This window comes from Anomaloglossus baeobatrachus, chromosome 1 (genome assembly GCF_048569485.1).
Source record: "Anomaloglossus baeobatrachus isolate aAnoBae1 chromosome 1, aAnoBae1.hap1, whole genome shotgun sequence".
Taxonomy (NCBI): domain Eukaryota; kingdom Metazoa; phylum Chordata; class Amphibia; order Anura; family Aromobatidae; genus Anomaloglossus; species Anomaloglossus baeobatrachus.
In genome coordinates this window covers 498,639,072-498,661,430 of record NC_134353.1, presented here as the reverse complement: position 1 = coordinate 498,661,430, position 22,359 = coordinate 498,639,072, and the positions used below count along the sequence as shown (strand labels likewise).

General features: G+C 48.6%; 1 protein-coding gene across 3 annotated transcripts in view; it reads left to right on the top strand.

Moving 5' to 3' along the window:
* The window catches only part of CLTA (clathrin light chain A), a 29,551-nt gene extending 25,271 nt beyond the window's left edge, over window positions 1–4,280 (top strand). For 2 of the 3 annotated variants that reach the window (XM_075315701.1, XM_075315708.1), the window contains one exon: window positions 3,817–4,280. In XM_075315701.1, coding sequence (XP_075171816.1) covers window positions 3,817–3,988 — 172 coding nt within the window. In that variant the 3' untranslated portion in view covers window positions 3,989–4,280. Of the gene's footprint in view, window positions 1–1,564; window positions 1,601–3,816 lie in introns of all 3 variants that reach the window. The other variant, XM_075315691.1, reaches the window with a different exon arrangement.
* Window positions 4,281–22,359: the final 18,079 nt, after the last annotated feature.

Sequence of the window (22,359 nt, the reverse complement as noted above, 5' to 3'; positions counted from 1 at the left end):
GGGCTGCCACTGCAACAGACGGGATCTATGCTATCTGTAATATTAGCTGTTAACCTCTTCTCTATTCTGAAGCTACACCGCTCTCCCATGTTGTGTTTGACAGGGTAACAGCGCTTTCCCTGTCAGCTTCTCTGCACCCCTATAGCTCAATCCTTTTATCTGAGCAGATCTCTCTGAAAATAGGGCCTCAGGTGACCCGTCAAACACTGACCCGTTAGATATTCGCTGTACTACGTATATTATTGATACGATCAAAGGATCACATGCTTAAAGAGGTTGTCCACTCTAAGATTGATGGCCTATCCTTAGGATAAGTCATCATCATCTTTTCATACAGGGTCCTACACCCTCAACCCCCGCCGATCAGCTGTTCTCAATAGCTGAATGCTCCGTTCCAGAGCTGCCCCGTCTGCTGATAGCGGCTGCAGGTGGGTACTGCAAATCTGCTTCCCATTCAAATCCATAGGAGATGGATGTACAGTACTCGGCTGCGACCACTATCTGTTGACGGGACTGCTCCTGAACTGAACAATTCCAGCCTGATGGGGATGCTGGGACCTGGCCAATCAGACATTGATTGCCTATCCTTAGGATAGGTCATCAATGTTAAACTAGTGGCCAACCTCTTTACGCTTCCATGTAGGATTTTTGAGTATTGTAAATGTTTAAAAAAATGCCCTATAGAAACATGCACATGTACGGCACACCCATGTCCGTAACTTCTTGTACCGTAACAAGAATTCCAGAATTTTTTTTTTTGTCCTACCGCTCAAAATATGGAATAAAAAGGTGAACAAAGCCAACCTGCACCTCCAACATAGTCCCCAAAAAAAGTTATAGCTGGATACACAGAAAACAAACAAACCAAAAAAATGAACGTTTCATCTGTCCTATTATGATGCATGAGTAGAATATCTATATCTCTGGAGGGGATACACACTATATTTACTGCCAGGTATCGCATTGATTTTGTGGTGGCCTTCTATAGAGAAGGGCATTCTGAGCTTCCTACACCGTTGGGTAAATGGAAGGCCTACAGATGGCAGCCGGGTGCACGGAGTATTCTCCACGTTTCACAATAAATATGCTGTTAGTCACAGTATGTCTTAGTCCTTTGGATTATCAATATCGTGGTGTAATGACATCCCAGAGGGAGCCCATGAAGAGCGCTGTGGGCGCGTGGTGTAAGCCCTGCCTCGTCACGGCGCGCAGGATATTTTCAGCCTACACATCCCCTTTCAGATAGCTGTGATCCAGGCGGCACACAATGGATGCGTCTCCCGTGTATTATTGAGTTGTGTGTGGGTGTTTAGCTGCATCATACACTGTAATTGTTGTGCTCCGCTGCAGAAACCTGCGCTCTTATCATTAGATGCCTATTTAGTTCCTGGGCTATGAATACTAGTGTACATTTTCTAATTGTCATTGACGCTAAGTGAATTTGCCAGCATGCCAGCTGTGTCATGGTGCATGCCCTGCCTGTCAGCATCATTACGTTCATTTTCATCTTCTATATCTGACTTAAACTTTTTTCTTGTTTTTATTTCTTCTCGTCACCTATAAGCACAAACATAAACCATCCTTGCTACAGCCTAGAACAGTTAAGTAAAATCTTCTCACTGCCCCTTTAACATGTCCGTCCTATGGTTAGTGCTAGTGTCGTAGTGACCTGTTTGCGGTGGTGTGTATACCCTCCGTATGTTCACCCTGCCATGGAAGCCCATCCTCACTGTGGTTCCTCCTCAGTTTATTTTTTTTCTTCTTTCCTGCTTTGTCTACATGTTGCGTCTTGTTTTATCCTCTCCAATGGCTTGGCTGCTACTATAAATGGTGCATGGAACCATAAAGCTTTTAGGCTCCATGGGGCATTAATGGCATTCTCCGGCAAGGCTTTCAGAAGTCAGTTCCCCTTACCCTATAGCATTAGACTTATGTGTTCTGTCTGGGCCGAACCATGAGTGGTCTGAGCTCTGAAAGTAGTACATGTTGTCTGTTTGATATATACGTGCATTAGGTATAGGTGTAATGGCTGTATGTACAGGCGTAGACTGACTCGCTACTTAGATTTGCAGGCCTTGTTTGTTACGACTGCTTCTCTGTAGCTTCCGTTATATTGTCTCTTTTTGCGTTTCTGAAATAATGCTTTAACATGGTACAGAGTATCCATAAAGCGGGAGAATACCTTCGAGCGAGGCAGTAACAGCAAGGACTACCATCCATACAGCAGTTTTTAATGTAGCCATATTTCATTAAAGGCAGTCATTCTCCCCTAAAACTCTAATTTAGCTTTTCAGATTCAGTATAGGGGATGTAGCTACTATAATTGTCACTTCTTCTTTTTAGTTTTTTTTTTTTTTTTCTATAACTTTTATGTGCAGATAATTTATCTTTTATTCACTAGGCAGATGAAGCACTTTGCTCCCTTTGCTTGCCCAAATGCCAATTGAACCATTCCACTCCTCAGTTCCCATCAGTCACAGTATCCACTTGCCCAGAGGGAGCACTACCTGAACTGTAGACTTAGGCATGTGTGCGAAATAACACTGATACTGCAGGAGCCAAACGCACAGTCGGTTGGTTCTGAGCGCCCTCTGAAAGCGGCTGGGCCGGGATTAGGCGCCCTGGGAAAGCTGGTTGGGCCGGGATTGGGCGCCCTGGGAAAGCTGGTTGGGCCGGGATTGGGCACCCTGGGAAAGCTGGTTGGGCCGGGATTGGGCGCCCTGGGAAAGCTGGTTGGCCCGGGATTGGGCGCCCTGGGAAAGCTGGTGGGGCCGGGACTGGGCGCCCTGGGAAAGCTGGTGGGGCCGGGACTGGGCGCCCTGGGAAAGCTGGTGGGGCCGGGACTGGGCGCCCTGGGAAAGCTGGTGGGGCCGGGACTGGGCGCCCTGGGAAAGCTGGTGGGGCCGGGACTGGGCGCCCTGGGAAAGCTGGTGGGGCCGGGACTGGGCGCCCTGGGAAAGCTGGTGGGGCCGGGACTGGGCGCCCTGGGAAAGCTGGTGGGGCCGGGACTGGGCGCCCTGGAAAAGCTGGTGGGGCCGGGACTGGGCGCCCTGGGAAAGCTGGTGGGGCCGGGACTGGGCGCCCTGGAAAAGCTGGTGGGGCCGGGACTGGGCGCCCTGGGAAAGCTGGTGGGGCCGGGACTGGGCGCCCTGGGAAAGCTGGTGGGGCCGGGACTGGGTGCCCTGGGAAAGCTGGTGGGGCCGGGACTGGGCGCCCTGGGAAAGCTGGGGGGGGGGGGCACTGAGAGGGGGTGGACGAGACTGGGCGCCTGGGCGCCCTGGGAAAGCTGCGGTGGGGGGGGGGGGGGAGGCTTGACTGGGCGCCCTGGGAAAGCTGGGGGGGGGGGGTCAGGACTGGGCGCCCTCAGATGAATAAAGATAATTTTGAGCACAAAAAAGTTGGTGAAAACTAGACTTTTTTTTATTTATTATTATTATTATTATTATTATTATTATTTATTATTATAGATAGGGCCAAGTCTACGATGAGTGATGGCATTTGTCACTCAAGAACTAAACTTATACTAATTCCATTTGAGCTGAGGTTCATAGTAATCATTTTTGCCCTGAGTTTTACTTATTTCTGTTTCTCAAAATGTTTTCGTTTCCGTATTTTATTAGTTGATATAATGTAAACCCTAGTATATAGTATATAAATAGATCAGGTCTGCTTCTATCTTGAAACCATGTTGAATGCATTTCAGTTTGATACAGTTTAAGGCTTAGGAAACTGTGTAATTGAATCCTTTGTAACCAGAGGGGAAATAAATACTTAATCTCGGATCTCTTTCTAATTGGTGAATTTGCTGCTTTTCAGGGCTGCCGAAGAGGCGTTTGTGAGCGATGCTGAAGAAACATGCCCAGGAACAGATTGGGAGAGAGTGGCTCGTCTTTGTGACTTTAACCCCAAGTCTAGCAAGCAAGCAAAAGATGTTTCGCGTATGCGCTCAGTCCTGATATCCCTCAAGCAGGCCCCACTGGTGCACTGAGAAGAAATCACGACAAAACAATATGACACTTCCAATATTTTAATCTCAGAGAAGCTATGTTTGCAAAAAAAAATTGGTTAAATTTTACCTTTTTCCTCCTTTTTGGGACCAAACCTCCTTATGAATTTGATATCTATCATTGTATGTAATTGCTCCTATTTCTCCCTTGTACGTAGGATTGACATTCGGGAGGAAGCTCCATCTCTGATCATTGTCTGTGTAATACAGGTTGTCATTGGATTTGTTCAGAAATGTAATAGTGATATTAAAAGTCTATATATGGTCAAATGTTTCCTTTGTCTGGGTGTATGGTCTGTTCACTATTAGGCCTAAGACACACGTCATGAAAATCTGTGCGAGTGGAGTGCGATAAAACATCGTATTCCACTCGGACCAATATTAGCCTGTGTGCCAGCGCACATGAGCAATTATTTTCTCAGCCCTAATCGGACCGAGAAAACAGTTGCAGCATGCTGCGGGTGGAATGCGATCGTTGTTTTTCTCTCACCCATTCAAGTGTATGGGGCGATGGAAAAATCGCACTGCACTCGCAGTACACCAGTGTACCGCGAGTGCAGGGCGAGAATGGCAATAGCCGGCTATGGAGGAGAGAGGGAGATAAATGCCGGCCTGCCGCGCCTCGGAGCCGGCCTGACCCTCGCAGCTGAGGTCCGCTCACATGATCGGACCTGACACTTGTATGACACTTGGCTCTGCTGTACTGCCAGCGTGAGCCGAGTGTCATGGATGGGATCGCAGTAATCCCCGTGTGGCTCCCAGCCTTAGTGGTTCCATGGTGGGGGATTTCCAATGACACACATTCTATATTGTCAAGGTCTTCAGCACTACAGTGTACCAAATATTTAGGTTAGTCAGTAATAACCAAGTACACTAATTTACTTCTCATTAAATAAGGGGGGTTTCTATTACCCATATTGGGCCCAAATAATCCATTTAACATCTCAACTCTTTGCAATGTGCAAATAAATGAGCTGATCTTTTCTGAAAAGAAGTATTTTTAGAAGATTGGTCTCCTAATAAGAAAATAATCATGAGACCAGTAATTGGCAGCAGCGGTCAGATGACTGACTGCATGGAACAGATCAATTTCTTTGTCGCTCTATTGGGAGACCCAGACAATTGGGTGTATAGGCTATGCCTCCGGAGGCCGCACAAAGTATTACACTCAAAAGTGTTAAGCCCCTCCCCTTCTGCCTATACACCCCGCCGTGCTCCCACGGGCTCCTCAGTTTTTTGCTTTGTGCGAAGGAGGTCAGACATGCACAGCACAGCTCCACAGATTAGTCAGCAGCAGCTGCTGACTATGTCGGTTGGAAGAAAAGTGGGCCCATATAGGGCCCCCAGCATGCTCCCTTCTCACCCCACTCTTATCGGCGGTGTTGTTAAGGTTGAGGTATCCATTGCGGGTACGGAGGCTGGAGCCCACATGCTGCTTTCCTTCCCCATCCCCCTCAGGGCTCTGGGTGAAGTGGGATCCTATCGGTCTCCAGGCACTGAGACCGTGCTTCATCCACAACTCCTGTGGAGCCTGCTGGATAGGAGCCGGGTACCGTTCAGGGACATGGCCCTGCTACGTGAAGGTACTCTGTATCCCTGTGGGGACCGCGCACGGCAACACCTCAGCTTTGCTGGGTGTGCTAGTGCACCGGGGGACCGGGTTAAATTGTGCCATTACACACTCAGCGTCGCTGAGTGTGTTTATATGTAGGGGCTACCGCGCTAACCGCCGCTGCCATGGGAAACTGCGGCGCGGCTGGGACTTGTAGTTTTACGGCGGCCACGCTTATACTCGAGTCCCCGGCTTGGCTTGCGGCCTAGTTTCCCTTTCTCCCGCCCTCAGCCCTGACAGGCAGGGGAAGGGCGGGACGCTGCACGGAAGAGCAGCACTGAGGGCTGGAATATGATTTCCATACTCCACCCCCCTCACTGTGCACAGTGTGAGCACCTCGGCGACGCCGCAGCCATTTCCTGTCAGCTCCTACGACGCTGCAGAGAGGGACAAACCCTGAGAGACCCAGACACGGTCTCTGGTGGCCTCATAACCGCTTTAGGCGGCTGGTAAGCAGCACCTGTGGTGCTAGCCTCATGGTGCTGTAGTGTACTGATACATTATTTGTTTTTAGTATAGATTTTACACTGTATGAGCACAGTTCATTCTGGCTATATACCCTAGTGTGTTACTCAGGGAAAACAATAGCATGGCGCCCACAAAAGGCAGGGGTGCCAAAAACACAGGCTTATTAGCTGCCTGCGGCGCTTGTACGACCCAGCTGCCGGCAGGTTCCATTGACCCTCATTGTGTGCAATGTTCGGCCCCTGTGACACTTCTTTAGCCAGGGCCTCTGCTAAGAGGGGCCCAGGGGAAGCCACCTGTTGACACTGTCCTAGTGACGGGGACGGAATTTGCAAAACTCTCTGAGACTATGGCTAAGATACTAGAAGCCTTGCAGTCCAGGCCGGTATCTCAGCAAAGGGACTCTGTTGAATCATTGTTCCCTGGCCCCCCTCAGTTGGACCAACAATGTCCTCCCGGGGTATCTCATACATCCCAGGCTGAGGGTTCTGACTTAGACCCCAGCCCCAGACCGACTAAGCGGGCTCGCTTAGAATTTCCCTCGACATCATATTGTTCAGGGCCTCAGCGGGGGGAATCTCTGGTTGATAATGCGGAGACAGCTGATCAGGATTCTGATCCTGAGGGCGCTCTCAATCTTAATACTCCAGACGGGGACGCCATACTGAACGTTCTTATTGCGTCCATCGATCAAATGCTGGATATTTCTCCCTCAGCTCCTCCGGCGGAGGAGTCAGCTTCTCTTGCACAGAGTATGTTTCTAGACCACTCTGATTTCAGAGAGGCAGTCCAGAATCATCATGCTTGTCCAGATAAGCGTTTTTTCTAAGCGCCTTAAGGATACACGTTAGCCTTTTCCCCCTGACGTGGTTAAAGGTTGGACTCAGTGTCCCAAAGTGGATCCTCCAATCTCCAGACTGGCGGCTAGATCCATACTTGCAGTGGACGAGGGGGCCTCGCTCAAGGATGCCACTGACAGGCAGATGGAGCTCTGGTTGACATCCATCTATGAAGCTATCGGAGCTTCTTTTGCCCCAGCATTCGCAGCTGTATGGGCGCTACAAGCTATCTCAGCAGGTCAAGCACAAATTGAAGCAGCCACATGCACGGCCGCGCCACAAGTGGCATCCATTACCACCCAGACCTTGGCAATTGCGTCTTACGCTATTATTGCTGTCCTGGACTCTGCGAGCCGTACGGCGGTCGCGGCCGCCAATTCGGTGGTACTCCGCAGGGCCTTGTGGCTACGGGAATGGAAGGCAGATTCTGCTCCCAAAAAGCGCTTAACCAGTTTGCCAATTTCTGGCGACAGGCTGTTTGGCGAGCGTCTGGATGAAATCCTCAAACAATCCAAGGGAAAGGATACATCCTTACCCCAGTCCAAACAGGACATACCCCAACGGAGGAGAGGGCAGTCGAGGTTTCGGTCCTTTCAGGGCGCGGGCAGGTCCCAATTCTCCTCGTCCAAAAGGTCTCAGAAAGTACAAAGGAACTCTGAAGCATGGCGGTCTAAGTCACGTCCTTAAAAGGCCACCGGAGGCGCCGCTAACAAAGCGGCTTCCTCATGACTTTCGACCTCTAGTAGCATCCTCGGTCGGTGGCAGGCTTTCCCGCTTTTGCGACACCTGGCTGCCACAAATAAAAGACCGCTGGGTGAGAGACATTCTGTCTCACGGTTACAAGATATAGTTCACCTCTCGTCCCCCGACTCGATTCTTCAGGTCATCCCCGCCTCACTAGCGAGCCGAGGCTCTTCTGCAGGCGCTGCGCACTCTGAAGGCAGAAGGAGTGGTGATCCCGGTTCCTCTTCAGCAACTGAGCCACGGTTTTTACTCCATCTTGTTTGTGGTCCCAAAGGAGGACGGGTCTTTCCGCCCGGTCCTGGACCTGAAACTGCTCAACAAACATGTAAAAACCAGACGGTTCAGGATGGAATCCCCCCGCTCCGTCATCGCCTCAATGTCCCAAGGAGATTTCCTTGCGTCGATCGATATCAAAGATGCTTATCTCCACGTACCGATTGCTCCAGAGCACCAGCGCTTCTTGCGCTTCGCCATAGGAAATGAACACCTGCAATTCGTGGCACGGCCGTTCGGCCTGGCAACAGCCCCACGGGTTTTTACCAAGGTTATGGCTACTGTAGTAGCGGTCCTCCACTCTCAGGGTCACTCGGTGATCCCGTATTTGGATACTGATCAAGGCACCCTCTCAAGAGGCATGCCAACGCAGCCTCGACGCTTCCCTGGAGACTCTCCAGGGTGTCGGGTGGATCATCAATTTTACAAAGTCAAATCTGACACCGGCCCAATCGCTGACATATCTTGGCATGGAGTTTCATACCCTCTCAGCGATAGTGAAGCTTCCGCTGATCAAGCAGTAGTCACTACAGAAAGGGGTACAATCTCTCCTTCAAGGCCAGTCACACCCCTTGAGGCGCCTCATGCACTTTCTGGGGAAGCTGGTGGCAGCAATGGAGGCAGTCCCTTTCGCGCAGTTTCACCTGCGTCCCCTTCAATGGGACATCCTACGCAAATGGGACAGGAAGCCGACGTCCCTCGACAGGACCGTCTCCCTCTCTCAGGCGACCAAAGCTTCCCTTCGGTGGTGGCTTCTTCCCACTTCATTATCGAAGGGGATATCCTTCCTACCCCCATCCTGGGAAGTAGTCACGACAGACGCGAGTCTGTCAGGGTGGGGAGCGGTTTTTCTCCACCACAGGGCTCAGGGTACGTGGACCCAGCAAGAGTCCTCGCTTCAGATCAACGTTCTGGACATACGGGCAGTGTATCTTGCCCAGAAAGCGTTCCAGCAGTGACTGGAGGGCAAGCAGATCCGAATTCAGTCGGACAATTCCACAGCGGTGGCATACTTCAACCACCAAGGCGCAACACGCAGCCGGCAAGCCTTCCATGAAGTCCGGCGGATTTTGATGTGGGTGGAAGCCACGGCATCCATCATATCCGCAGTTCACATCCCAGGCGTGGAAAACTGGGAAGCAGATTATTTCAGTTGCCAGGGCATGGACGCAGGGGAATGGTCCCTTCACCCGGACGTGTTTCAGGAGATCTGTTGCTGCTGGGGGGTGCCGGACGTCGACCTCATGGCCTCCCGGCACAACAACAAGGTACCAATGTTCATGGCACGGTTTCAAGATCCCAGAGCTCTGGCGGCAGACGCCTTAGTTCAGGATTGGTCGCAGTTTCAGCTCCCTTATGTGTTTCCTCCGCTGGCACTGTTGCCCAGAGTGTTACGCAAGATCAGGACCGACTGCCGCCGCGCCATCCTCGTCGCTCCAGACTGGCCAAGGTGGTCGTGGTACCCGGATCTGTGGCATCTCACGGTCGGCCGACCGTGGACACTACCAGACCAAACAGACTTGCTATCTCGAGGGCCGTTTTTTCCATCTGAATTCTGCGGCCCTCAACCTGACTGTGTGGCCATTGAGTCCTGGACCCTAGCGTCTTCAGGGTTATCTCAAGACGTCTTTGCCACTATGAGACAGGCTAGGAAACCAACGTCCGCCAAGATCTACCACAGGACGTGGAAAAATTTTCCTGTCGTGGTGCTCTGCTCAGGGTTTTTTCTCCCTGGCCTTTTGCCTTGCCCACTTTTCTGTCCTTCTTTCAATCTGGATTGGAAAAGGGTTTGTCGCTCGGCTCCCTTAAGGGACAAGTCTCAGCGCTCTCTGTGTTTTTCCAGAAGCGCCTAGCCAGGCTTCCACAGGTACGCACGTTCCTGCAGGGGGTTTGTCACATCGTTCCACCTTACAGGCGGCCGTTGGAACCCTGGAATCTGAACAGGGTGCTGATGGTTCTTCAGAACCCACCGTTCGAGCCAATGAGGGATATTTCCCTCTCACAACTTTTGCAGAAAGTGTTTTTTTTTTAGTAGCAGTCACTTCTCTTCGGAGAGTGTCTGAGCTAGCAGCATTGTCGTGCAAAGCCCCCTTCCTGGTGTTTCACCAGGACAAGGTGGTTCTACGTCCGGTTCCGGATTTTCTCCCTAAGGTGGTATCCTCCTTTCATCTCAATCAGGATATCTCCTTACCTTCTTTTTATCCTCATCCAGTTCACCAATGTGAAAAGGATTTGCACTTGTTAGATTTGGTGAGAGCACTCAGACTCTACATTTCTCGTACGGCGCCCCTGCGCCGCTCGGATGCACTCTTTGTCCTTGTCGCTGGCCAGCGTAAAGGGTCACAGGTTTCCAAATCAACCCTGGCTCGGTGGATCAAGGAGCCAATTATCGAAGCTTACCGTTCGGCTGGGCTTCCGGTTCCATCAGGGATGAGGGCCCATTCTACCAGAGCCGTGGGCGCGTCCTGGGCTTTGAGGCACCAGGCTGCGGCTCAGCAGGTGTGTCAGGCGGCTACCTGGTCGAGCCTGCACACTTTCACGAAACACTATCAGGTGCATACCTATGCTTCGGCGGATGCCAGCCTAGGTAGACGAGTCCTTCAGGCGGCGGTTGCCCACCTGTAGGAAAGGGCCGTTTTACGGCTCTCTTACGAGGTATTATTTTACCCACCCAGGGACTGCTTTTGGACGTCCCAATTGTCTGGGTCTCCCAATAGAGCGACAAAGAAGAAGGGAATTTTGTTTACTTACCGTAAATTCCTTTTCTTCTAGCTCTAATTGGGAGACCCAGCACCCGCCCCTGTTTTTTTGTGTACACATGTTGTTCATGTTGAATGGTTTCAGTTCTCCGATATTCCTTCGGATTGAAGTTACTTTAAACCAGTTTATAATTCTTTTTCCTCCTTCTTGATTTTGCACCAAAACTGAGGAGCCCGTGGGAGCACGGGGGGTGTATAGGCAGAAGGGGAGGGGCTTAACACTTTTGAGTGTAATACTTTGTGCGGCCTCCGGAGGCATAGCCTATACACCCAATTGTCTGGGTCTCCCAATTAGAGCTAGAAGAAAAGGAATTTACGGTAAGTAAACAAAATTCCCTTCATTTGTGTGTACCGCTTAACCTCATAACGACGGCCGTACGACTTAAAGCGGCGGCAAAACAGGGTACTTATTCTGTTCCGCCGCTTTAAAGCGGCGGCCCGAAAAAGCCCTGTAGCGCCCCCCAGCGACCGAAAATCTCGGGGGTTTCAGCTACCGGGGGTAGCTGAGACCCCCCAGATTATGAATCGGGGTGTTTTTTTTGGACCCCGACCATGTGATCGCCGGTATACACCGTATACCGACGAACACATGAAAAAAAAAGAAATGGCCGGTAAAACTGATTTCTTTTTCATCTGACATGATCAAACATGTCAGATGAGAAAGAAATCTAAACCCCTAGTGCCCCCAAAGCCCCCGGTACCGGAGAGTCCCCCCACCCCCACCCCTACCCCCACCGGACATCCAAAATGGCGCCGAAGCGCACAGAAAACTGCAGCCGCCGCCGGCTCTGCAGTCATTTCCCTCCGATCTGAAATGATCAAACATTTCAGATCGGAGGGAAATGTCCTCCCCCTGACCCCTCCTCCGGTACACCGGAGATCTCTGGTCCCCGGAGCCCCCTCCGGTCTCCAGAGCCGCCTCCCCCCTCCGTAGCGTGGAAGATGGCGGCGCCGCGCGGCCGCATTCATTCTGCTCTTTCTGCCGCATGTGACACGTCACATGCGACAGAAAGGTGCCCCCAAGTCCCCAGGTCCCGCTAGGTCACCCCCCGTCACCCCCCCCCAGCCCCAGCCCCCGGTCATACGTTACCTGTCTGGTGATCCGTCCCGCGATCACGCCGCCTCCTTCTTCAATGCTGGCGGCGCATGCGCAGACAGCGGCTGTCAGCTGGATCCCTGGGACGCTGACGTCGCTGCTGCACAGGCTCTCCACTGTGGACCGGGGGAGAGTGAGTGCAGTAATCAGCAGTCTCTCCATGTGAGGAGTGTGGTCCTCACATGGAGAGACTGCTGTTCCAGAAAATGGGGGGTACGTTCTGTGAGCGTGCCCCTCATATTCTGGAATGAGGTTACTGCAGGTCACTCTGCCCTAAGTTGGACCGGGGCAGTGTGAGTGCAGTAATTCTCAGATTACTGCACCCACACTGCTCATGGAGAGCTTGCTCTTCCAGAAAATGGGGGATACGTTCCCTGAACGTGCCCCCCATATTCTAGAAGATCCAGAGTCGGCGTGGGACGTCCAAAATGGATTACAGCGACCGGAATTTCTTTATTTTCAATAAATTGGTAAAATTGGTGAGGAATGTTTCGGGGAGTGTTTTTTCAAATAAATTTTTTTTTTGTCTTTATTTTTTTCTATTACTTACTGGGTTAGTGATGTCGGGTATCTGTTCAGATGCCGTGACATCACTAACCCCAGGGCTTGATGCCAGGTGACATTACAGCTGGTATCAACCCCATATATTACCCCGTCTGCCACCGCACCAGGGCGCGGGATGAGCTGGGGCGAAGCGCCAGGATTGGCGCATCTAATGGATGCGCCACTTCTGGGGCGGCTGCGGCCTGCTATTTTTAGGCTGGGAAGAGTCCAATAACCATGGCTCTTCCCCCCCCCCTGAGAATACCAGACCCCAGCTGTCCGCTTCACCTTGGCTGGTGATCTAATTTGGGGGGGACCCCACGGTTTTTTTTTTTTTAAAAAAACGCCTGGGGAGCCCTCCAAATTGATCACCAGACAAGGTGAAGCTGTCAGCTGTGGTTTGCAGGCTACAGCTGTCTGCTTTACCCTAGCTGGCTATCAAAAATAGGGGGGACCCCACGTCGTTTATTTTAATTATTAATTTTTTTGGGGGCTAAATACAAGGCTAGGCACCCTTTAGTGCCACATGAAAGGCACTAAAGGGCGCCAGCTTAGAATATGCAGGGGGTGGGACGTTATATATGTTTGACATGTATCCATTCATCCATTGTAGCATTTTAGGCTGTGCGCCCATAATCGGGATTTGCAGCGTTTTGGGCGCAGAGTGTGTCCATAGTGTGTCCCTGTGTCCATAGCGCTGCATTGTGCAGTAGAAGCACAGTGGAAGGATTTTTAGAAATCCCATGCCCAATGTGCTTGCCCAATGTGCTTCTTTTCTCCGCAGCATAAACCGACCTGTGGCGCAGCTTCCCGAGCCTCAGCATGTCAATTTATGCTGCGGCGACAAGAGTGTTCTCTGCAGGTAGCATAGAGCTCCACAGCGGCCTGAACCCAAATCGTGGGCATGGGCAGCTGCGTTCTCCCGTGGACAACACTCACATCTCTGCAGGAGGCTGACACTGTGTACTAGACGCCGTGTCGCTGGATCATGGCCACATAGCCTAAAAGTGAGACATTTGTTGCTACAGCAACATTTTTGTGAAGTACCTGTGGATTCAAAATGCTTACTATACTCCTGAATAAAATCCAGTTTCCAAAATGGGGTCACTTGTGGGGGGTTTCTAATGTATAGGTACCCAAGGGGCCCTGCAAATGTGACATGGTGCCCGCAATTTATTTCAACTTTTCCAGAATTCAAATGGTGCTCCTTCCATTCCAAGCCCTCCCATTTATCCAAACAGAGGTTTTTGGCCACATGTGGGGTATCCCTGTGCTCATAAGACAATGGATAACAACCTGTGGGGTCCACGTTTTGTTGTTGCCTCTTGAAAAAGTGAGAAATTTGATGCTGAAGCAACATTTTTGTGAAAAAAATGAAAATTTTCAATATGGCAACCTAAGCTTATCAAATTCTGTGAAGTATTCGTGGATTCAAACTGCTCACTATACACCTAGATAAAAAAAGCCTTGAGGTGTCTTGTTTCCAGAATGGAGTCACTTGTGGGGGACTGCCACTGTTTAGGCACCTCAGGGGCTCTCCAAATGCAACCTGGCGTCTGCTATTGATTCCAGCCAATTTTGCAGTCAAATGGCACTCCTTCCCTTCCGAGCCCTGCTGTGCGCCCAAACAGTTGATTTCCACCACATATAAGGTATCGCCAAACTCAGGAGAAATTGCACAATAAATGTTATGCTGAATTTTTTCCTTTTACTCTTGTAAAAAAAAAAGCTACCTGGTTGAAATAACAATTTTGTGGTAAAATTTTATTTTTTTTTTTTCATGGCTCAACGTTATAAAATTCTGTGAAGCACCTGGGGGTTCAGGGTACTCACCAAACATCTAGATAAATTCCTTGAGGGGCCTAGTTTCCAAAATGGGGTCACTTGTGCGGGGTTTCTGCTGTTTAGGTACCTTAGGGGTCCTCCAAATGTGACATGGTGCCCGCAATCTTTTTCAGCCAAATTTCCTTTCCAAAATTCAAATATTGCTCCTTTCGTTCCAAGCCCTCCCATTTGTCCAAACAAAGGTTTCAGACCACATGTGAGGTATCACCGCGCTCATAAAAAAGTGGTTCACAAACTTTGAGGTCAAATTTTTGCAATTACCTCTTGAAAAAGTGAGAAAATTGATGCTAAAGCAACATTTTTGAGAAAATTATTAAAATTTTCAATATGACAACGTAACGTTAACAAAATCTGTGAAGTACCTGTGGATCAAAAATGCTCACTATACCCCTAGATAGAAGCCTTGAGGGGTCTAGTTTCTAAAATGGTGTCACTTGTGAGGGGTTTCTTCTGTTTAGGTACCTTAGCGGACCTGTAAATGCAACATGGTGCCCGCAATCTATTTCAGCCAAATTTGCTTTCCAAAATTCAAATATTGCTCCTTCTGTTCCGAGCCCTCCCATTTGTCCAAACAGAGGTTTCTGACCACATATGGGGTATCGGCGCACTCATAATAAAGTGGGGAACAAGTTTTGGGGTCCATTTTGTTGTGCTATTTCTTCTAAAAGTGAATAAATTTGGGTTAGAGCAACATTTTTAGGTAAAATTTAATTTTTGCTTTTTTTCATTCCACATTGCTTTTGTTCATGTGAAGCACCTGAAGGGTTAATAAACTTCTTGAATGTGGTTTTGAGTACTTTGGGGGGTGCAGTTTTTAGAATGGTGTCACTTTTGGGTATTTTCTGTCATCTAGGTCTATTGAAGTCACTTCAAATGTGATGTGGTCCCTAAAAAAATGGTTTTGTAAATTTTGATGTAAAAATGAGAAATCGCTGATAAACTTTGAACCCCTCTAACTTCCTAACAAAAAAAAATTTTGTTTCCAAAATTGTGCTGATGTAAAGTAGACATGTGGGAAATGTTATTTATTAACTATTTTGTGTCACAGAAATCTCTGGTTTAACGATATAAAAATTCAAAAGTTGAAAATTGCTAAATTTTCAAAATTTTTGCCAATATTCATTTTTTTTCATAAATAAACGCAAAAATTATTGTCCTAAATTTGGTACTAACATGAAGTCCAATATGTGACGAAAAAACAATCTCAGAATCACCGGGATCCGTTGAAGCGTTCCAGAGTTATAACCTCATGAAGTGACACTGGTCAGAATTGCAAAATTTGGTCTGGTCATTAAGGTGAAAATTAGCTCCGTCACTAAAGGGTTAAATGGCAAGGGGCTCAACAGGTAAACAATGGTACGGTTTCTGTAAACTAGGGTTTTGAACATACCTCCAAGAATAACTTGAAAGTTGATCTGATGACTACGCAAATTTTCATTCTATATGCACATCTCTAGGACAGTCCTCACTAACCTCCACATGCTGTGGATAGGGTTCTTCTCAGTCACTGCATCCTGCTGTAACATCTGAGACAGGCTATTGTGGAGCCTAAGGCAATGTTCAGGTATGGTGGAAAATGTCAAGATTTGTCCACAAAGTGATGACTTCTGCAGCAAAACACCCTTTCACGTGCCTTGTACTGAATTTTGCTTCAGATTTTTATATGCACTTCACATATGTCACGTGTGTCCCCTGGCTTTGGGATGGCATCTATTCTGTAGCCAAACTGCTGTATTTCACGCTCTGTATTTGTGAGAACTGTTTTACACCAAATTTGTGTATTGTAAATGATGTATTCCTTTTTTCCTCTTCACGACACATGACGTACTGGGTACATCATGGATTGTGTCAGGGTAATCCCCGCCAGCTATACCCGCACATGTCAGCTGATTTGAACAGCTAATGTGTGCCTCCCAGGCACAAGTGGATCCGCGATCCACCCACGCCTGTTAACCCCTTACAACGAGGGACTAATAAAATAAAAAAAATCTAAACGTTCAAATTAGCCCCCATTCACCCCATTGAAAATTAAAGGGTTTAAAAAAAATATACATTTGGTATCGCCTAATCCTAATCGGTTAATTATTTTTTCTTTTTTCTTGTCACCACAAATTTTGTGCAAAATGCAATAACAGGCGACCAAAACGTATCATCTGTGCATAAATGGTACCATTAAAAATGTCAGCTCAAGATACAAAAAAAAACCCCAATAACTGAGCCCCAGATCCCAAAAGATGAGAACGCTATGGGTACTCCACTTCTTTTTTTTTTTTTTTTTTTTTTGACAAACTTGTGAATTTGTGTTAACCCCTTTAGATAAAAAAAAGTAAACCTATACATGTTTGGTGTCTACGAACTCGTACCGACCTGAGGCATCACACCCACATCAGTTTTATCGTATAGTGAATAAAATATCCCAAGTACAATTGCACTTTGTTGCAGTTTTTCCGAGTTGGGAATTTTTTTTTGCCGTACTCCAGTATATGGCAAAACTCATGGTTTCATTTAAAAGTCGAACTCGTCCCGCCAAAAATAAGCCCTCCATATGGAGAGAGCAAAAAAAACAAACAAACTGGAAAATCGCATGGGGTGAAGGGGTTAAGATGTAAAAGAATGTATTTAACCCATTCTCTACCTTTGGACGTAACAGTATGTCCAAGGTCATGTCTGTCTCTTTAATGCTGGCGAGCCCGCATCTTTCCCCGCACATCTTGGCTGATCTGATCAGAAGACATGTGCTGCTAACAGGTGATGGTGGATTGGAGATCCACCCAAGCCTGTTAACCAGATAAATCCTGTGTGGGTCAACTACTCTGCATGCACATGTTCTATGGATGCCCTAGCACGCAATGGTGTACATTGTTCTATGGCTGCAGCAGGATGGAATGCTCTGCAATATTCTGGGTGCAGCAGGGTGGAATGTTCTGTGGCTAAGGCAGGGTGCAGTGCTCTACAATATTCTGTGGACGGAGGCAGACAGGGTTGTAATATTGTTACAATGAAGCAGAGCTCAGGGAGATGCAAAAAAATGTGTTTGTGACAAGTTAAATTTCATTTCTCCTGTTCTGTGTCAGTTACTTAACTCCGCCTCCAGATATTATAATTAAAAGGGGTGTTACCAGTGGGAGACATCTTCCAGGCAGCATCCACCACATAGCCTGGAAGAGCTCATTTACATAAAGTGATAAGATAATTTATCCACAACAAGGCATCTAATATGAGGCAAACGGGTAGGACTTCAGCATTCTATAACCTGTATGCCCATATTAACAGTTTAGGTCAAATGTGGTGACAGATTCCCTTTTTAAGCCCATTTTTCGTTTTTTTTTTTTTTTTTTTCAGTCAATATTTCCATATAAGGGCTTGTTTTTTGCGGGAAGAGTTGTACTTTTGAATGAAACAATTAGTTTTACCAAATGCACAGGAAAACGGGGAAAAAAACAAAGTGCATTGTATTTGCAAAAAAAACTGCAATTGCACAATTGTTCTGGGGGACTTTGATTCACCCTGTTCATTACATGGTAAAACTGATCTGGCATTATGATTCCCCGGCGGGTCCTTATGAGTTCGTAGATATCAAACCTGTATGGTATTACTTTTAGCTGAGGGGTGAAAAAAAATTCAGAAGTTTGATAAAACACCCCCCCCCCCCAAAAAAAAAAATGCTCTTCTGTCGCCATTGTTCGAGACCCATAGCGTTATTTTTTTTGGGATCTCAGGCTCAGTAATGGCTTACTTTTTGCATCTTGAGCTGACGTTTTTAATACTATTTGTGTAGATGCGAATTTTTGATCCCCTGTTATTGCATTTTAATGCACTGTTGCGATGACAACAAAACCCCGTAATTTTGGTGTTTTCCAACTTTTTTTTTTTTTCTCGCTATGTACCGATTAGATTGATTTAATATTCTGATAGGGCATTTCTGAACACGGTGATACCAAATACGTGCTGTGTATGTGTGGGTATATATGTATATATGTGTGTGTGTGTGTATGTATGTATGTGTATATATATATATATATATATATATATATATATATATATATATATATATATATATATATATATATATATATATATATATATATATATATATATTTTAAAAAGTCTCTCTCCTGGTCTGTTGTCTGTCTCTCGTCCTGTCTGTCATCATATTACCTCACACATAAGCTTCTTATACTAACACTCTCCTTTGTTCCTATAGTAACCAGTCACAGCTGCTATTAATAAACTGTAGTTCCAGGCTCCATTCACTTTAAGGGTGCGACCGCACTTTGCTTTTTACCTGCTTTTTCAACTGCAGCGTTTAATGCCAAAATGGATGTGTTCTGCTTTTCAAGCAAAGTCTATGGGAATTTGGGTTTCTTGTCCGCACTATGCAGTTCAAACTGCAGCCTTTTTGTGGCAGAACTTTGGTCAAAAACTCAGCTTTGCAGTGCAAAACCCAAATGGCAAAAACAATTGACATGTCATTTTGAGAGGTTATAACTCTAGAACGCTTCAATGGATCCCAGTGATTCTGACATTTGTTTTTTTGTGACATATTGTAGTTCATGTTATTTGTAAGTTTAGGCCGATATTTTTTGCGTTTATTTGTGGGAAAAAAAAATCAGAAAATTTTGCAATTTTTAAATTTTATGCCCATAAATCCGAAAGTTGTCACACAAAATAGTTAATAACATTTCCCACTTGTCTACTTTACACCAGCGCAATTTTTGAAACAATTTTTTTTGTTTAGGAAGTTAGAAGGGTTCAAAGTTCATCAGTAATGTCTCATTTTCCCAACAAAATTTCACAGAATTTTTTTTTCTTCATCGTTCCTTATGGGAGACCCAGACCATGGGTGTATAGCTTCTGCCTCCGGAGGACACACAAAGTACTACACTCAAACGTGTAGCTCCTCCCTCCGGGCTATATACACCCCCTGGATGACAATCTAACCAGTTCAATGCTTTGTGTTTCAGGAGGTCACACACACACATGCTTTCTCAAAGATATGGAAGAAAAGCGGGTCCAGTCTGGACTCCCGACATGTCCCTTCTCACCCCACTGTGTCGGCGGTGCTGTTAAGGTTGACTTTACAAGGCTGGAGCCTTCACATGCCGCGCTCCTTCACCATCCCCTGGGGCTCTGGCTTGAAGTGGGAGCCATCACGGTCCTCTCTGCTTTGCAGAAGACCGGTCTCCATCCGCAGCCCTGTCAGGTTCCTGCCGGACGGAGCGCTTAACCCTCTCCCAGGGACATGGCCCTGCATCTCAAAAGCTAAGTATTGAGACGCTTTTCAGGGGTCCCGGGTACATTTATTGTGGGGAGAGTGTGTTTTGTTGCTTTGTTGTGATTTCCGGCCGGTTCTCTGGGTTTTTCCCGAGAACCGCGCCGAGGGTGCCTGCTCGTCGGCCGCATGTAAAAATCTAGGCCCCGGCTTCAGATGCGGCCTAGTTTCGGTTTCAGCTTCCCCTGCATGTCATTCATGCAGGGGAACAGTGTGGCACCGCCCACCGGCCGTTCAGCAGAGGAGAGGACACTCCTCTCTGAGGAGATGTTTCCCTCCCCTGTATCTCTCCTTGGCCCTCCGGTTTCCCGCTCTTGGGCTAATCCCCGCCCCCCCTCCTCACTCCAGCGCCATTTTATCAGCGTTCTCACACTGATCGGCGCTGGCTGCTGCAGCTCTGCATCCTGGAAAGCAGAAGCTTCACTGGGGGTCCGAGCTGTGGAATCCGGAGGGCACACACGGTCTGGTAAGCCACAACCTCTGGTTGTGGGCTTTATTATACACTCTTAGGGGGTCATTCTACAGGAGTGTATTCTTACTGCAGAGTCTCCTCCTCAGCAGCATGTCTGTCACTAGGAGCAAGTCTGCTAAGCTGTACGCTATATGCACTGCATGTAAGCTCATTCTGCCAGAACCGAGCACATATCCACATTGTGAAGCCTGCTCTAACATGGTGGTGCCTCAGCCTGGAGCCTCGTCAGGGGTCCCTCCGGCTGCTCCGGCCCCGGTGGCTGAACCCCCGGCTTGGGTAACATCTTTTTCTAGAGCTATTTCCCAGTCTTTTGCCGACTCCATGGGACAGCTGTCCCGGACTCTGCTGACCATGCATCAGCCCCCTTCTCAGGGCGCCTCTGCTGCTCCGAGCTCTGCAGAGCCCTCAGAGCATGTTTTAGGACCCCGTCCTCCTAAACGGAGACGCAGGGACCCTTCTCCTTCCTTGTCCCACGGCTCTGATTCACAAGCTGAATTGCAGGGCGAGGAGGATACTTTTACTGTGGGCTCAGACGCTACCTCTATGTACCCCATTGACTTATCTGAGGGTGATTCAGATGTTAGTGACTTGATTGCATCCATTAACTCCGTACTGAACCTCAATCCCCCAGTGTCAGAGGAACAAGCCTCTCTGGTAGAAATACACCAGTTTACCTCTCCTAAGAGAGCTAGGAGTACGTTTTTTAACCACTCCAGTTTTCAGGCCACTGTTACCAAGCCCAGGGCCTGTCCTGACAAACGCTTCCCAAAGCGTAGTTCTGATGACCGTTTTCCCTTCCCACCAGAGGTGGTTAAGGAGTGGGCTCAGTCCCCAAAGGTAGACCCTCCGGTGTCTAGAATCTCAGCCCGGACAGTCGTATCTGTGGCCGATGGCACCTCTCTTAAGGATCCCACTGACCGCCAGGTTGACCTTCTGGCCAAATCTGTATATGAGGCGGCAGGAGCCTCGTTCTCCCCGTCTTTTGCAGCAGTGTGGGCTCTTAAGGCAGTCTCTGCCTCTCTGGCGGAGATACATTCCCTCGCCAGGGACTCTATACCCGAGATGGTTGCCTTAACTTCCCAGGCTTCGGTTTTTTCATCCTACGCCATGTCTGCCATTCTGGAGGCTTCTCACCGCACGGCGGTGGCTTCCGCTAATTCTCTCGCGATCCGCAGGATTTTGTGGCTTCGAGAGGGGAAAGCAGACGCTTCTTCTAAGAAGTACCTTGCTGGGCTCCCCTTTGCTGGGTCCCGGCTGTTCGGTGAACAACTGGATGAAATTATTAAGGAAGCTACTGGCGGGAAGAGTACTTCCTTGCCACAAACTAAAACCAGGAAACCTGTCCAGGGCAGGAACCAGTCGATGTTTCGTTCCTTTCGTTCCTCTAACTGGTCATCCTCTAAGCCCTCAGCCTCGTCCACTAACTCAGCCAAGGATCGTAATCCCAACTGGCGCGCGAAGCCGCGTCCTCAGAAGAACGGAGTAGCAGCTGCCACTAAGGCAGCCTCCTCTTGACTATCTGGCTGTGCCAGCAACGTCCTTGGTCGGTGGCAGGCTCTCCCACTTTGGCGACGTGTGGTTTCAGCACGTCTCCGATCAGTGGGTGCGGGATATCATCTCCCACGGCTACAGGATAGAATTTTCTTCCAGCCCGCCAAACAGATTTTTTCTGTCCATTCCCCCCTGCTCCAAAGCTGCCGCCTTCTCACAGGCCGTGGCATCCTTGCAGGCCAACGGTGTAATTGTTCCGGTTCCCGCCCGGGAACGGTTCAGAGGTTTTTACTCAAACCTCTTCCTAGTCCCCAAGAAGGACGGTTCCTTCCGGCCCATCCTGGATCTCAAGCTTCTCAACAAGCATGTTCAGGTGCGGCGCTTTCGCATGGAATCTCTGAGATCGGTCATTGCCTCAATGACCCAAGGAGATTTCCTGGCATCCATCGACATCAGAGATGCCTATCTGCATGTGCCTATTGCGGTTTCCCACCAACGTTGGCTACGCTTTGCAGTCGGAGAGGAACATTTCCAATTCGTGGCTCTCCCCTTCGGGTTAGCCACGGCCCCTCGTGTTTTCACCAAGGTCATGGCAGCAGTGGTTGCGGTCCTGCATCTCCAGGGGTTGGCAGTAATCCCTTACCTGGACGACCTTCTAGTCAAGGTCTCATCCAGTGCAGACTGCCAGCGGAGCGTCTCGCTCACTCTCGCCACGCTTGTCCAATTCGGGTGGCTTGTCAATCTGCCCAAGTCCACTTTGTCCCCGACCCAGGAACTTACGTACCTAGGGATGCAATTCGAGACCCTGCCGGCACTTGTGAAGCTGCCCTTAGTCAAACAGCAGTCCCTTCATCTGGCGGTGCGCTCTCTGTTGAAGCCCCGCCGTCATTCCATCAGGCACCTCATGCAGGTGCTGGGTCAGATGGTGGCGTCAATGGAAGC